Here is a 15,234-nt window from a genome sequence, read left to right as displayed (position 1 = left end):
TCAGTACTTTGGCCACCTCATGTGAAGAGTTGACTCATTGGAAAAGACTCTGATGCTGGGAGGGATTGGGGGCAGGAGGAGAAGGGGAAGACAGAGGATGAGATGGCTTGGTGGCATCACTGACTTGATGGATATGAGTCTGAGTGAACTCTGGGAGTTGGTGATGGACAGGGAGGCCTGGCGTGCTGTGATTCATGGGGTCACAAAGAGTCAGACATGATTGAGTGACTGAACTGAACTGAACTGAACTGAACCTCAGTTTAAGAAACCTAACGTATAAAAAAAATCCTAGATTTTGATATGTAGCATGTTATTTGTTCAGTCACTCAGTTGTGTCTGATTCTTTGCGACGCCATGGACTGCAGCACATCAGGCTTCCCTGTCTTCCACCAACTCCTAGAGCTTGCTCAAACTCATGTCCGTTGAGTCGGTCATGCCATCCAGTGATCTCACTCTCGGTCATCCCCTTCTCCTGCCTTCAGACTTTCCCAGCATGGGGATCTTTTCTAATGAGTTGGCTTTTCCCATCAGGTGGCCAGAGTATTGGAGTTTCAGCTTCAGCATCAGTCCTTCCAGTGAATATTCAGGATTGATTTCCTTTAGGATGGACTAGTTTGATCTCCTTGCAGTTCCAGGGACTCTCTCAAGAGTCTTCTTCAACACCACAGTTCAAAAGCATCAATTCTTTGGCGCTCAGCTTTCTTTATAGTCCAACTCTCACATTCATATGTGACTACTGGGAAAACCATAGCTTTGACTATATGGACCTCTGTTGGCAAAGTAATATCTCTGCTTTTTAATATGCTGTCTAGGTTGGTCGTAGCTTTTCTTTCAAGGAGCGTGCGTCTTTTAATTTCATGGCTGTAATCACCATCTGCAGTGATTTTGGAGCCCAAGAAAATAAAGTCTGTCACTGTTTCCATTGTTTTCCCATCTCTTTGCCATGAAGTGATGGGACCAGATGCCATGATCTTAGTTTTCTGCACGTTGAGTTTTAAGCCAACTTTTTCACTCTCCTCTCTCACCTTCATCAAGAGGCTGTTTATTTCCTCTTCATTTTCTGCCATACTGTTCATGCGGTTCTCAAGGCAAGAATACTGAAATGGTTTGCCATTCCCTTCTCCAGTGGAGCACGTTTTGTCAGAACTCTTCACCATCACCCATCCGTCTTGGGTGGCCCTACATGGCATGGCTCATAGTTTCATTAAATTAGACAAGGCTGTGATCCATGTGATCAGTTTGGTTAGTTTTCTGTGATATGTAGGATACGTGGTGGTTATTCTCGTCACAAAAAGATTCAGAATTTTATATGCCTTTCCAAGAATACATAAAACTGCTGGATGTTATATGATAGGTATAGTCCAAACAACACTTCTATTTTTATTTTTATTTATTCATTTTTTTACTTTACAATATTGTATTGGTTTTGCCATACATCTGCAGGATACAAACAACACTTTTAAAAACTCAGTGACTCACAGAATCATTCCTCACAGTTTCTTATCTAGTTTGGGGCTCTCTGTACTTGGAAGTTGCTGAGTTGGTATTTCTGCCTCTTGGTGGTGCTATGCTGTAATGACTATAGACTTCTCCAGTGGAAAGAACAGCAATGGGAGACTAGAAGCTTTGTGAGAAAAATCCTTTTTTATGATTATATTATGTAAGTAAGGGCGCTATTTGAAACTTTTAATTAAAATGTTTTCCAATCAAATTGATATTTAAGTGAAAATATTTGAATGCCAGAGGTCATATAAAGAAACTCACAGAACCTGTTAAGCAAATAAATGCTACAGATACCATATTACTTACAGTGATTTTACAGATTTGCTTGTTTCTGAAGCAATTTCTGATCTCCCAGTAATGCTGTGTACTACATAGTGATGTTATTAGATTTGAGATTTTTATAATAAATATTTTATTGTCATGTATTTTTTCTAATTTTTAAAATTTATGAAACCCTTGTTTAACCAGTTTCTGTTAAAAGATACTCAGATTCTGCTGTTGGTAGAGAGAGTTGGGTTTTGGGTTTTTTTTTTTTTTTTGGTATGTGAAGAGGCATGGGATTTACTATATATTCATTATTTTATATAGAGACTCATCTTACCAAAATTGCTTGATTATTTGAAAATTACAATTTTGTTAGGCACTTGATAGTTAATTTTCTAGGGAAATTTTCTTTTTAAAGGACCACTGTGATAAGTCACTTATAAATAATTTCCTCTTGGTTTATTCACTTGTATGTTTTTCCTTTTCCCTTTTGGGGAGGATAAATATAGGATCAAGTTTTTAGATTAAGAGGCAGAAAAAGGGAAAAAAGATTTGTGGTTAAAAAACTAATGATAACTATTGAATATGTTATGGTGGATGTTTTTTCTTTTTTTGTTTTTCTGTGAAATACAGGGTATATTTACTTCTGGGACATGGGAAGAGAAATCAGATGAGATCTCCTTTGCAGACTTCAAGTTCTCAGTCACTCATCATTATCTTGTACAAGAATCCACTGATAAAGAAGCAAAGGATGAAGTACTAGAAGGTAAGTTTTCACTACATATTTTTAAACTCTTGTAAGAGTGATTTTAACTTTAAATTATGAATTTAGTTCACTTAATTAAATAGTATTCTCTGGAGATGTTTTACATTTGCACAGTTGTTTCACCACACCTGAAATAGAGTATGATCTTTGCAGAGTAATTATTACAGCATCATTCATTTTTAAATTAGTTAAGTCATTTATTTGTAGAGTGCCTAACATGTGCTATGGCTTCCCTCATAGCTCAGTGGGTAAATCAACTACCTGCAATGCAGGAGACCCAAGTTTGATTCCTGGGTTGGGAAGATCCCCTGGAGAAGGAAATGGTGACCCACTCCAGTATTCTTGTCTGGAGAATCCCATGGACAGAGAGGAACCTGGCGGGCTGTAGTCCCTGGGGTCACAAGAGTTGGACACGACTAACCAAACATGTGCTAGGTTCTGTGCAAAGTCCAATTGAGAAAATGTACATTTCAGTAGGGGAGTTAAAGTCTATAAATAAGTAACAATAATAAAAGGTAAAAAGTGATAAATGCTATCCCAAAGCACAAAGTTTTACTGGAGTTCAGAGGAGAAAAGATCAGTTTTAATCCAGAGAGATCAGAGAAGGTGTTATGGAGAATTAGGTAACTAAGCTGGGCTTTGAAGAATTTTTGAAAGTTGTTTATTGATTAGTCAGTGTTGGCTTTGTGTATGCCCCAGACTTTGGAGGCAGATCAAGTGGATTAAAATTCTGGTTTTTCTCCTTATGGATTACTTGACCTTTCTAAGCTTGACTGATCTCATTTGTAAAATGAAGTAATCCTACCTGGAGGGTAAGTGGGAAGATTTAATAAGATACTGTACATAAGTGTGTATCTCACCATTACTAATGTTATCAGCCTCTTGTACAAGCATTGCAATTAGTATTCAAGCTAGCAAACATCCTTTGCCGCTTAATAAAGGATTCTGAGAGTTTTATTTCTTCCCCCTACAAAATTGCAAAGGTAATTTTAATTTATATTATCAATCATTTTATTTATTTATATTTTTATTGATGTATAATTGCTTTACAATGTTGTGTTAGTTTATGCCGTACAACAAGGTGAATCAGCTACATGTATACATATATCCCTTCCCTCTTGAACCTCCTCCCCACCACCATCCCACCCCCTAGACCGTCACAGCGTGGAGCTGAGCTCCCTGTGCTATATAGCAGCTTCCCACTAGCTATTTTACACCTGATGGTGAATATCTGTCAGTCATACCCTCCCAATTTGTCACACATATATTACCAGTTATTTTAAGAGAAGAATACGTGTTAAAATAGTCTTTTTAAAATATAATAATCTCATAATTTATTACTAAGTTGAAATACAATAATTTCTAATTCTGAGTTAATATTTTAATTTTATTAAATTTTGCAAAAAAAAAATTTTTTTTTGCATTTCCTATTGAAATAAAGTACCTGTTTCAGTACCTGGCCCAATGTTAGATGGTGCTTATAGTTGTTAATAGGTCACATTATCCAAAATCTTTGTTCTGAGATTTGCTAGTATAAAATAGTGAGTGAGCAAGGTATTAAAAAGTGTGAATTTTGAATCTGGTCAAATACTCTTTTTCATTCACTCAGAAAATAAGTATGTACAATGAGTGTTCAAGTTTTGATGGTCAAAATAGATTATCATTTCTAAGTGTAAGCCTGAAATATTTTGTACCTTTTCTTACGTAGGAATAAAATTATATTACCTTTTCTATTGTATATATTATTTTCACAAAACAATTAGGTAGCATCTGCATTTAGATTCATAAACTAGGATAGATAATTTGACCATGTATATACATGGATAAGACAATTATACAACAAAATAAAATAAACCAGAATATGGGTATGTATACTTTAAGAATAAGGGGAAGAGGGAAATACACATAGCTGGTGGAAGCCAATACACATAGCTGGTGGAAGCCTAGTAATAGCCTAAAGATTTCTGGGTCCAGCATTCTGCTGATTAATGACGGAAACTGTTCAAGGTATAGAAATCTTGGGTGTTGTTAATTTGTAGAGAAAACGTACATCAGGGAAAAGCTATTGTAATAAGGAGGCTTAGAATCAGTGTTTCTGAGATAGACAAAGGAGACTGGAATGATGAGAGATAATGAATGAATTTAAGATAGTTAAGGCATTATTGCTGCATATGTGTATATATTTGGGAGTTTTAATTTGGTTGTGATCGAAGCTGTAACTAATGGTACAAGTTAGAAGCAAATCATCAGCTCAGTTAATTTGGAGATACACATTTAAAACTATATTATCAGAGGTCAGAAGATTTGAGTACTGATTATTTGAATTGCTTATTGCTTTAGTTAAGTAGAGCATCAAGTTATTAGTATTCTCCTATTTATTCTGTTTACAGATTAACAAAATATAAATTTGCTAAGCAAGTATAGCTGTATAGCAAAAGGAAGTATTTTTATGAGCATTTTTTATGCTTTGAACTTACTGTGTATTTTCAAGTATAAATAATAATCATTGATGTTAGTATCTTATTACGGATTGTAATGCAAGTACTTCCACATATATGGGTTATAAAGGAGAAAAAGCTTAGTGGTTTTACAAGAATATTTAAGATGGCCAGAGATGAACAAAGGCTAGCTATGGGAGGTGATATAGAATTGACAGACTCTATATATAAATTTTGAAGAAAAGTAAAGACCAAGGGCATGCCAAGAAGAACAAAAAAAACCAAGGCTTTCTAGTAAGGAATGAAGAATTGTTTGAGTCATGATTTAGAAAAATGGAAAATACTATAAACATGGGAATGAGATATATATATATATATATTTTTTTTTTTTTAGAGACTGGCTTTTTTTTTTTTTTTTAAGAAAAGAGAGAGCGAGAGAGAGATACCGGTGTCCTTCCAAAGTTTATCTTTAGCCCTAGATGTAAATCCTTAAGCAATGGCAAAACTACATGGACTAGCAAGACGCGTTATAGACTATCTTTAAATTATATGATGAAATTCTGCCTTAGAATGAATGTACTCACTTGTTCATTGTCAAATGTTTCTGTAGATGTTATTCCACAATCTATGCAAGATTTGCTGTGTATGAATAATGACTTTCCTCCCAGAGCACATTGCCTGGTAAGATGGTAAGTATACATTTTACACAAATAACTTTCAGAATGTATGTCAGGGAGGCCCCCAGACTGCCCGCAAGATAGATGATTTGCTGGGAATTCGCACAGGACTCAGCATGTATTGATAGTTGCTCTTACTGCTAGGATTTCTTACAGTGACAGAATGCAAAGCAAAATCAGCAAAGAGGAAAAGTGCCTGAGGCAAAGTTTGGAGGAAGTGCAGGTATTTAAGAGTCCTTTCCTAATGGAGTCACACAGGGCATACTGAATTCCCTTAGCAACAAGTTGTGACAATACATAATTGTCTACCAGAGAAACTTGTTTGTAGAAGCTCAGCTCTCTCAGGTTTTTAACTAGTGACATGTCACGTACGTACCTTCTGACTGTGACATAAGAAAATTTCAGACTCCTAGAAGGAAAGCAGGTAAACCTGCTGTTTAAACCATGTTGTTTGTACAATTTAGGCACAATAACTTTATTGGTTAGGATAAACGATGTGACCCCTCCCCAAATCCAAGTACCCAAACCCAAATATCAACCAGGCCTTGCAAGTAGGCCTTTCTGAGGGTAGCAGTCACAGGGCCGTTAACTCTCTTTTGCACAGTAGTCATAGTCCAGGTTGTACTTAACTATGATTCTGATGACTAGCATAGAACAATTAAATATAGAAAGCTGCATATATATTGTTGAAAATTGAATTGACATAAAATATTGATCTCAGTTATGTTATAACATCAAAACTCAATTGTGTCTTAGTTATAAATGTGGTATGTTAATTTAAGATTATCACATTTAAAAAGTCTTGTAATCTCTCTGAAGTTCTTTTAATTTTTTTCATTTATTCACAGCATTTCTTTATTTTGGAGATGTTAGTGTTAAAACATAACACTATATTCACTCACTCACCAAAATGGCCCAAGCATAAGTATATGGTCAAAAAAGAAGACCTAGTTAAAGGAAATTTGTATACTGGTTTTAATTTACTCTATTGGCCTGAGTCAGTCTTTTGATTTTTTTTTTTTAATTAAAGAATTTCTAAGGAAGGGGAAGAATGATAATCTGTGTTTCATTCCATTGTGACACATAAAATTATTTGCATATGCAATAAACTGGATAATGTTTCATAAATAGTCCCATTATTTTTTATTATTATTTATTTTTGCTGTGCAAGGTCTTTGTTGCTGTGCAGGATTTCCCTAGTTGCTGTGAGGAGAAGCTACTCTGTAGTTGCAATGTGTGGACTTCTTACTGCCATGGCTTCTCTTATTGTGGAGCACAGACTCTATCTAGGTCACGTGGGCTTCGGTAGCTGTGGCTAACTGGCTCTAGAGCACAGTCTCAGTAATGGTGGTACATGGGCTTAGTTGCTCCGTGGCATGTGGGCTCTTTCTGGACCAGGGATTGAACCCCTGTCTCCTGCATTGGCAGGCAAATTCTTTACCACTGAGCCACCAGGGAAGTCCCCATCCTGATTCTCTTATCTTTTAGAATATAAATACATACATTTAATATGACAAAATATATCAGAAGGCAGCATGGTGTCATAGAGTTTGCATTTACATTCATTCATTCAGCATTAATTGATCTACTGTTTGGCCAGGCAGTGAATTAGACAAACTAATATTTAATTTCTAGCTCAGGTACCTATTACCTCAGAAACTTTGGGCAAAACTTAATTTCGCTGATTTGGTTTCTAAGTTGGTGAAGTCAAAATAATAAATAATATGTACCATTGAGAGTATTTGTGAGGATTTAATAAGATAATAACATTATATATATCACATATATATATCAAAATTACAATGCTGTTATATAATTTCTGTTCAGCTTTTTAATATTTCAAGAAAGTGTACTGACACATAGTCCATGGTTAAATATTCATTGAGTGAATTTGTGAAATCTTTCTTTGTGTTAATGAATCACTTGTTAGTGATTTGTTTATATATTAATGAAAATCACTTGTTAGTTTTTTAATATTCCCATTTTTATAAAATTTTATTTTAGAAATTAACATACAGTAAGTTGGACTTTTTTTTGATGTTCACTGAACTTTAACACATATGTTGTTCATTTGCTAAGTTGTGTCCAGCTCTTTGCCGAACTAAAGCACGCCAGACATCCCTGTCCTTCCCTATCTCCCAGAGTTTGGTCAAGCCTATGTCCATTGAGTCTGTGATGCAATCTAACCATCTCATCCTCTGCTGCCCCTTTCTCTTGCCCTCAGTCTTACCCAGCATCAGGGTCTTTTCCAGTGAGTAGGCTCTTCGCATCAGGTAACCAAAGTATTGGAACTTCAGCTTCAGTATCAGTCACTCCAATGAATCTTTAGGGTTGATTTTCTTTAGGATTGACTGGTTTGATCTCATTGCAATCGAAAAGACTCTTAAGAGTCTTCTCCAGCACCACAATTTGAAGGCATCAGTTCTTCAGCTGTCAGCCTTCTTTATGGTTCCATTCTCATATGCATATATGACTACTGGAAAAACCATAGCTTTGGCTATACAGACCTTTGTTGGCAAATGATGTCTCTGCTTTTTAATACATTGTCTAGGTTTTTCATAGCTTTTCTTCCAAGGAGCAAGTATCTTTTAATTTTGTGGCTACACTCACTCTGCAGTAATTTTGGAGCCCAAGGAAACAAAATCCGTCACCGTTTCCAGTTTTTTCCCATCTGTTTGCCATGAGGTGATGGGACCAGACGCCATGGTATTCATTTTTTAAATATTGAGTTTTAAGGTAGCTTTTTCACTCTCCTTTTTTTACCCTCAACAAGAGGCTCCTTAACTCCTCTTTGCTTTCTGCCATTAGAGTGAAAATAATGGTACCATGTACATTCCCTGGTGGCTCAGATGGTAAAGAATCTGCCTGCAATACAGGAAACCCAGGTTCAATCCCTGGCTCAGGAATACCCCTGGAAAAGGGAATGGCTACTCAATCCAGTATTCTTGCCTGGAAAATCCTATGGACAGGGGAGCCTAAAGAGCTACAGTACATAGGGTTGCAAAAAGTCAGACATAACTGAGCGACTAATACTTCCAGGTTTTTCTTTTTCATGTGCATTTGTATACAAGTTTTTAAAAATATTTACTTATTTGGCTGTGTTGAATCTTAGTTGCAGTACTTGGAATCGTTTTTGCGTTTTATAGTATATAGGCTCTAGAATGTGTGGGCCTGGGGGCATGTGAGATCTTAGTTCCCCAATCAGGAATTGAACCAATGTCCCCTGCATTGCATGGTGGATTCTTAGTTACTGGGCCACCAGGGAAGTCCCCTATAGTTTTTAAAGCTGGTACCACAGAGTATAGGATAGTTGTGTAACCTCCCCCAAACTCTTCTCCATTCTAATATTTGGCAGTCACTAACATGGAACAGCAAACTGGTTCCAAATAGGAAAAGGAGTACGTCAAGGCTGTATATTGTCACTCTGCTTGTTTAACTTCTATGCAGAGTACATCATGAGAAACGCTGGGGCTGGAAGAAGCACAAGCTGGAATCAGGATTGCTGGGAGAAATATCAATAACCTCAGATATGCAGATGACACCACCCTTATGGCAGAAAGTGAAGAGGAACTAAAAAACCTCTTGATGAAAGTGAAAGTGGAGAGTGAAAAAGTTGGCTTAAAGCTCAACATTCAGAAAACGAAGATCATGGCATCCAGTCCCATCACTTCATGGGAAATAGATGGGGAAACACTGGAAACAGTGTCAGACTTTATTTTGGGGGGCTCCAAAATCATTGCAGATGGTGACTGCAGCCATGAAATTAAAAGACGCTTACTCCTTGGAAGGAAAGTTATGACCAACCTAGATAGCATATTCAAAAGCAGAGACATTACTTTGCCAACAAAGGTCCGTCTAGTCAAGGCTATGATTTTTCCTGTGGTCATGTATGGATGTGAGAGTTGGACTGCGAAGAAGGCTGAGTGCCGAAGAATTGATGCTTTTGAACTGTGGTGTTGGAGAAGACTCTTGAGAGCCCCTTGGACTGCATGGAGATCCAACCAGTCCATTCTGAAGGAGATCAGCCCTGGGATTTCTTTGGAAGGAATGATGCTAAAGCTGAAACTCCAGTACTTTGGCCACCTCATGCGAAGAGTTGACTCATTGGAAAAGACTGATGCTGGGAGGGATTGGGGGCAAGAGGAGAAGGGGATGACAGAGGATGAGATGGCTGGATGGCATCACTGACTCGATGGACGTGAGTCTGAGTGAACTCCGGGAGTTGGTGATGGACAGGGAGGCCTGGCGTGCTGCGATTCATGGGGTCGCAAAGAGTCAGACACGACTGAGCAACTGAACTGAACTGAACTGAACATGTTCTTAGTCACTGTAAGTTTTGACCTTTCAGGAGTTTCATAGAGATGGAATCAAATAGTAACCATATGAGACTGTCTTCTTTCACTCAGCATAATACTTTTGAGATCATTTGAAATAATTTTGTATCAATGGTTTGTTCCTTTCTATTAGTAGTATTCTACTGTAGGGATATACCATAGTTTGTTTACTCATTCCCCTGTTGAGGGATAATAGATTTATTTCTTGGATTGGACATTTATGAGTAGAGCTGCTGTAAATATTTTTGTGTAGATCTTTTATATGAAAATATATTTCTAGATTACTTGGGTAAGTAACTAGGGTGTGATTAAGTCACATGGAAGCCAGTCACATGCTAAGTGTATATTTAACTTCATATGAAACAGCCAAACTGATTTCCAAAGTGATGTACCATTTTGCATTTCCACTAACAACATATGAGAGTTTCAGTTGCTCTGTATCCACAATAGCACTTGGTGTCAGTTTTTTTAGTTTTAGCTGTTCTAACAGATGTGTTGTTAGAATGAGAATATCTCATCCTAATTTTAATTTCGAATATCTTTCATGTGTTTTTTGCCATGAATATACTCTGTGGTGAAATGTCTGCAAGTCTTTTGCCCACTTTTTAATTGAATTGTTTTCTTATTGTTGTGTTTTGAGAGTTTTTAAATATATTCTAAATACAAATATTTTCTCTAGACAGTAGTTTATCTTTTCATTCTCTTACTAGTGTCTTTTCCAGAATAAAGTTTTTAAAATTTGATGCAGTTTGGTTTATCAGTTTTTTACATTATGAATCATGCTTTTGGTGCCATTTCTGAGAACACTTGCATGAGGTCAGAAAGCTTTCTCCTAATTAAAAAATATATGTATATAAACTTTAAAAAATTTGTGGTTTATTTTAGGTTTATAGAAAAGTTATAGAGATAGTTACAGACTCTTCCAAGATATCGTTCTCTCAATTTTCTCTGTTGTTAGTTTATATTATCAATATATGTGTGTCAAAACTGAAAAGCCAACATTGGTACATTAGTTAAAACATTAGTACATTGTTGTTGTTCAGTCTCTTAAGTCATGTCTGACTCTTTGCAACTCCATGGACTACAGCATGCCAGGTACTTAGTCAAATTTTATTTAACTAGTTTTTCCACTAACATCCATTTTCTATTCAAAGATCTAGTCTGGGATACTGCATTGCATTTAGTTATCGTATCACCTTAGATTGTTCAGTCTACATTCCTGTGAAAATTTCTCAGTCTTTTCCTCATTTTTGATCACTTGGAGCTTTGAGGGGTACTAGTCAGGAATTTTGTAGAATCTCGTTCAGTTTGAGAGATTTAAAAATTAAAAAACAATTTTTTTTTCTAAACTTTTTATTTTGTATTGCTTCTAAGTCACTTCAGTCATGTTCGACTCTGTGTGACCCCATAGACGGCAGCCTACCAGGCTCCGCCTTCCCTGGGATTCTCCAGGCAAGAACACTGGAGTGGGTCACCATTTCCTTCTTCAGTGCATGAAAGTGAAACGTGAAAGTGAAGTCACTCAGTCGTGTCTGACTCTTAGTGACCCCATGGACTGCAGCCTACCAGGCTCCTCCGTCCATGGGATTTTCCAGGCAAGAGTACTGGAGTGGGGTGCCATTGCCTTCTCCATATTGAGGTATAGCCAATTAACAATATTGTGGTAGTTTGAAGAAAGCAACAGAAGAGCTCAATTTTAACATGTATCCATTAAAATATTTTTTTGAAGTAGAAAAAGTTTTATGGTTACATTTGGGTTATGACTTTGGAAAGAAGATCATAATGGTGAAGTACCTCTTTATTATATATCAGAAGGTCATATTATCATCATGATTTAGTCACTAGTGACCTTAACTTTGATTACATGGTCAATTATTTGTTTTATTCTAAAAGTTTTACCTTTTATATTTAGAGCTTTTATCCATTTCAAGTTGATTTTTGTATAATATTCTTTTCTTGCTTGTGGATGTTTAGTTGTCCCAACAGCATTTGTTGAAGAGTTTCCTTTCTTCATAGACTTACTTATACAACTTTATCAAAGATTACTGGCCACGTTTGTGTGGGTTTGTTTCTGCATGCTCTTGGTTTTATAAGTGTTTACATTAAATAGTCCCTTTCCTTTTCCTTTTTAAAAATCTTTTTCAAATTTGTTTTGGCTATTCTAGCTCCTTTGCTTTTCTGTTTACATTTTAGGATTGGTATATATCTACAAAAAGTCTCATTGGGAGTTTTATTGGAATTGCCTAGAGTCTGTAGATTATTTTGGTGGAGAATTGATATGTTTATATGCTGGGTCTTCCACTCTATGGTCACAATTGGTCTCCAGTTATTTAGGTCTTCTTTAATTTCAGCATATCAGATCAGATCAGATCAGTCGCTCAGTCGTGTCCGACTCTTTGCAACCCCATGAATCGCAGCACGCCAGGCCTCCCTGTCTGTCACCAACTCCCGGAGTTCACTCAGACTCACGTCCATCGAGTCAGTGATGCCATCCAGCCATCTCATCCTCTGTCATCCCCTTCTCCTCTTGGCCCCAATCCCTCCCAGCATCAGTCTTTTCCAATGAGTCAACTCTTCGCATGAGGTGGCCAAAGTACTGGAGTTTCAGCTTTAGCATCATTCCTTCCAAAGAAATCCCAGGGCTGATCTCCTTCAAAATGGACTGGTTGGATCTCCTTGCAGTCCAAGGGAATCTCAAGAGTCGTCTCCAACACCACAGTTCAAAAGCATCAATTCTTCGGCGCTCTGCCTTCTTCGCAGTTCAACTCTCACATCCATACATGACCACAGGAAAAACCTTGACTAGACAGACCTTTGTTGGCAAAGTAATGTCTCTGCTTTTGAATATGCTATCTAGGTTGGTCATAACTTTCCTTCCAAGGAGTAAGAGTCTTTTAATTTCATGGCTGCAGTCACCATCTGCAGTGATTTTGGAGCCCAGAAAAATAAAGTCTGACACTGTTTCCAGTGTTTCCCATCTATTTCCCATGAAGTGATGGGACTGGATGCCATGATCTTCGTTTTCTGAATGTTGAGCTTTAAGCCAACTTTTTCACTCTCCACTTTCACTTTCATCAAGAGGTTTTTTAGTTCCTCTTCACTTTCTGCCATAAGGGTGGTGTCATCTGCATATCTGAGGTTATTGATATTTCTCCCAGCAATCTTGATTCCAGTTTGTGTTTCTTCCAGCCCAGTGTTTCTCATGATGTACTCTGCATATAAGTTAAATAAGCAGAGTGACAATATACAGCCTTGACGTACTCCTTTTCCTGTTGGAACCAGTCTGTTGTTCCATGTCCAGTTCTAACTGTTGCTTCCTGACCTGCATACAAATTTCTCAAGAGGCAGATCAGGTGGTCTGGTTTTCCCATCTCTTTTAGAATTTTCCACAGTTTATTGTGATCCACACAATCAAAGGCTTTGGCATAGTCAATAAAGCAGAAATAGATGTTTTTCTGGAACTCTCTTGCTTTTTTTGATGATCCAGCGGATGTTGGCAATTTGATCTCTGGTTCCTCTGCCTTTTCTAAAACCAGCTTGAACATCAGGAAGTTCACGGTTCACATATTGCTGAAGCCTGGCTTGGAGAATTTTGAGCATTACTTTACTAGCGTGTGAGATGATGCAATTGTGCGGTAGTTTGAGCATTCTTTGGCATTGGCTTTCTTATCCTGTGTATTTTTTTATTAGGTGTATATCTAATTATTGCTTGTTTAAATGAGCTATTGTAATGGTATTGTTTAAATTTTTTTCATATCCAGCGCTTTGTTCCTGGTATATAGGAATGTGACTAATTTTTGTGCCTTGAGGTCATATCCTGTGACCATACTAAATTCAATTATTAACTGTAGAAAGAGTTTTGTGGTGTCTTTTGAACTTTCTTTGTAGTCATATGAATAAGCATAGTTTTACTACTTTTCCAATATCTGGTTCTGTTTTTACCCTCGCCTTTTTAAACTGGCTAAGGCTCCAGTAAAATACTGAATATGAATGGTGAGAGTGGACAGCTTTGTCTTGATCCTAATCTTGTTTAGTCTTTTACCATGAAATTTGATGTCAGGTATAGTTTCTTCATTGATATGCTTTACGAGGTTGGGAAAGTTCTGTTCTTAGTTTGCTAGGAGTTTTTATATGAATGGATGTTGAATTTTGTGAAATGTGTTTTCTACTTAAATTGATATGATCTTTTGTTTCTTTTGTTTTTTAATATGGTGATTACATGGATTGATTTTTAGATAGCTAATTAGCTTCGCACCGGCAGGATGAACTCTACTTCTTCTTTGTGGTTTAACTTGCATTGATTTGCATAATTTTTACTTCTATAGCTGGATGATATGCTAATATTTTGTTAAGGATTTTAGTAGTAGTAGTAGCCAAACTCAGTCATGTCCAACTCTTTGCGACCCCTGTGGACTGTAGCCTGCTAGGCTCCTCTGTGCATGGAATTCTCCAGGCAAGAATATGGGAGTGGGTTGCCATTTCTTACTGCAGAGGATCTCCCCAATCCGGGGAGTGAATCTGGGTATTGCAGGCAGATTCTTTACCATCTGAACCACCAGGTAAGCCCCTGTTGAGGATTTTGGTGTCTGTGTTAATGAGAAATATTAACATTACAAAACTTACATTTTGGTTTTGATATCAGACAAACGCTGGCCTCATAACATCAGTTGGGAAGTATTTTGTTCTCTTCTGTTTTTTGAAAGAGATTGTGTAAAATTGATGTTGCTTTCTTTAAATGTTTGGTAGAATTTGTTCAGGAAACCACCTGGGCCTGGAGGAGTTTTACTGAGGTGGCAGTCGCTTCTATGGTCCAGTCTTTAAGCAGAAGTCTTCCGTCTACTTCCTTGCCTCATGTACACCCATATCCCTGAGGGGCCATTCAAAATGTTACAACCTCTGTACTGATTTGGATTGATGGAAAGCCCATACACAGACAATACTTGATTAAATATAAAGGATACAGAAGGAAATTGATGTGTTCCTAGGTTACCTGGTAGAGAGATTGGTAACAACATCAGAAAAAGTATGTAGCTTTTTATTCTCAGTGCCTCATGAGCAGGGGATGCTAATATCTGAATGACATCACACTTGCGGAAGCATAGTTTCCAAACCTAGACTTATATTTATGAGACTAGGGCATTCTTGGACATAGCCTAACCTGTATACATACCAAAGACCACTTCTGCTGGGCTGGTTTATACCTTATCATCTCAGAGTGGTATAATTCACATTGTCATTGCTAAGCTAAATAT

At 37.1% G+C, this 15,234-nt stretch overlaps 1 protein-coding gene across 2 annotated transcripts in view; it reads left to right on the top strand.

Annotated features, from left to right (window-relative positions):
* Positions 1–15,234, top strand: part of RAB3GAP1 (RAB3 GTPase activating protein catalytic subunit 1) — a 111,071-nt gene that overhangs the window by 40,572 nt on the left and 55,265 nt on the right. For both annotated transcript variants that reach the window (XM_061439326.1, XM_061439335.1), the window contains exons 4-5: positions 2,401–2,533; positions 5,582–5,660. In XM_061439326.1, coding sequence (XP_061295310.1) covers positions 2,401–2,533; positions 5,582–5,660 — 212 coding nt within the window. The remainder of the gene's footprint in view (positions 1–2,400; positions 2,534–5,581; positions 5,661–15,234) is intronic.

The sequence above is a fragment of the Bos javanicus genome, chromosome 2 (assembly GCF_032452875.1).
Source record: "Bos javanicus breed banteng chromosome 2, ARS-OSU_banteng_1.0, whole genome shotgun sequence".
NCBI lineage: Eukaryota > Metazoa > Chordata > Mammalia > Artiodactyla > Bovidae > Bos > Bos javanicus.
The sequence above is the reverse complement of the archived record's forward strand: the minus strand, read 5'-3'. Positions and strand labels throughout refer to the sequence as shown.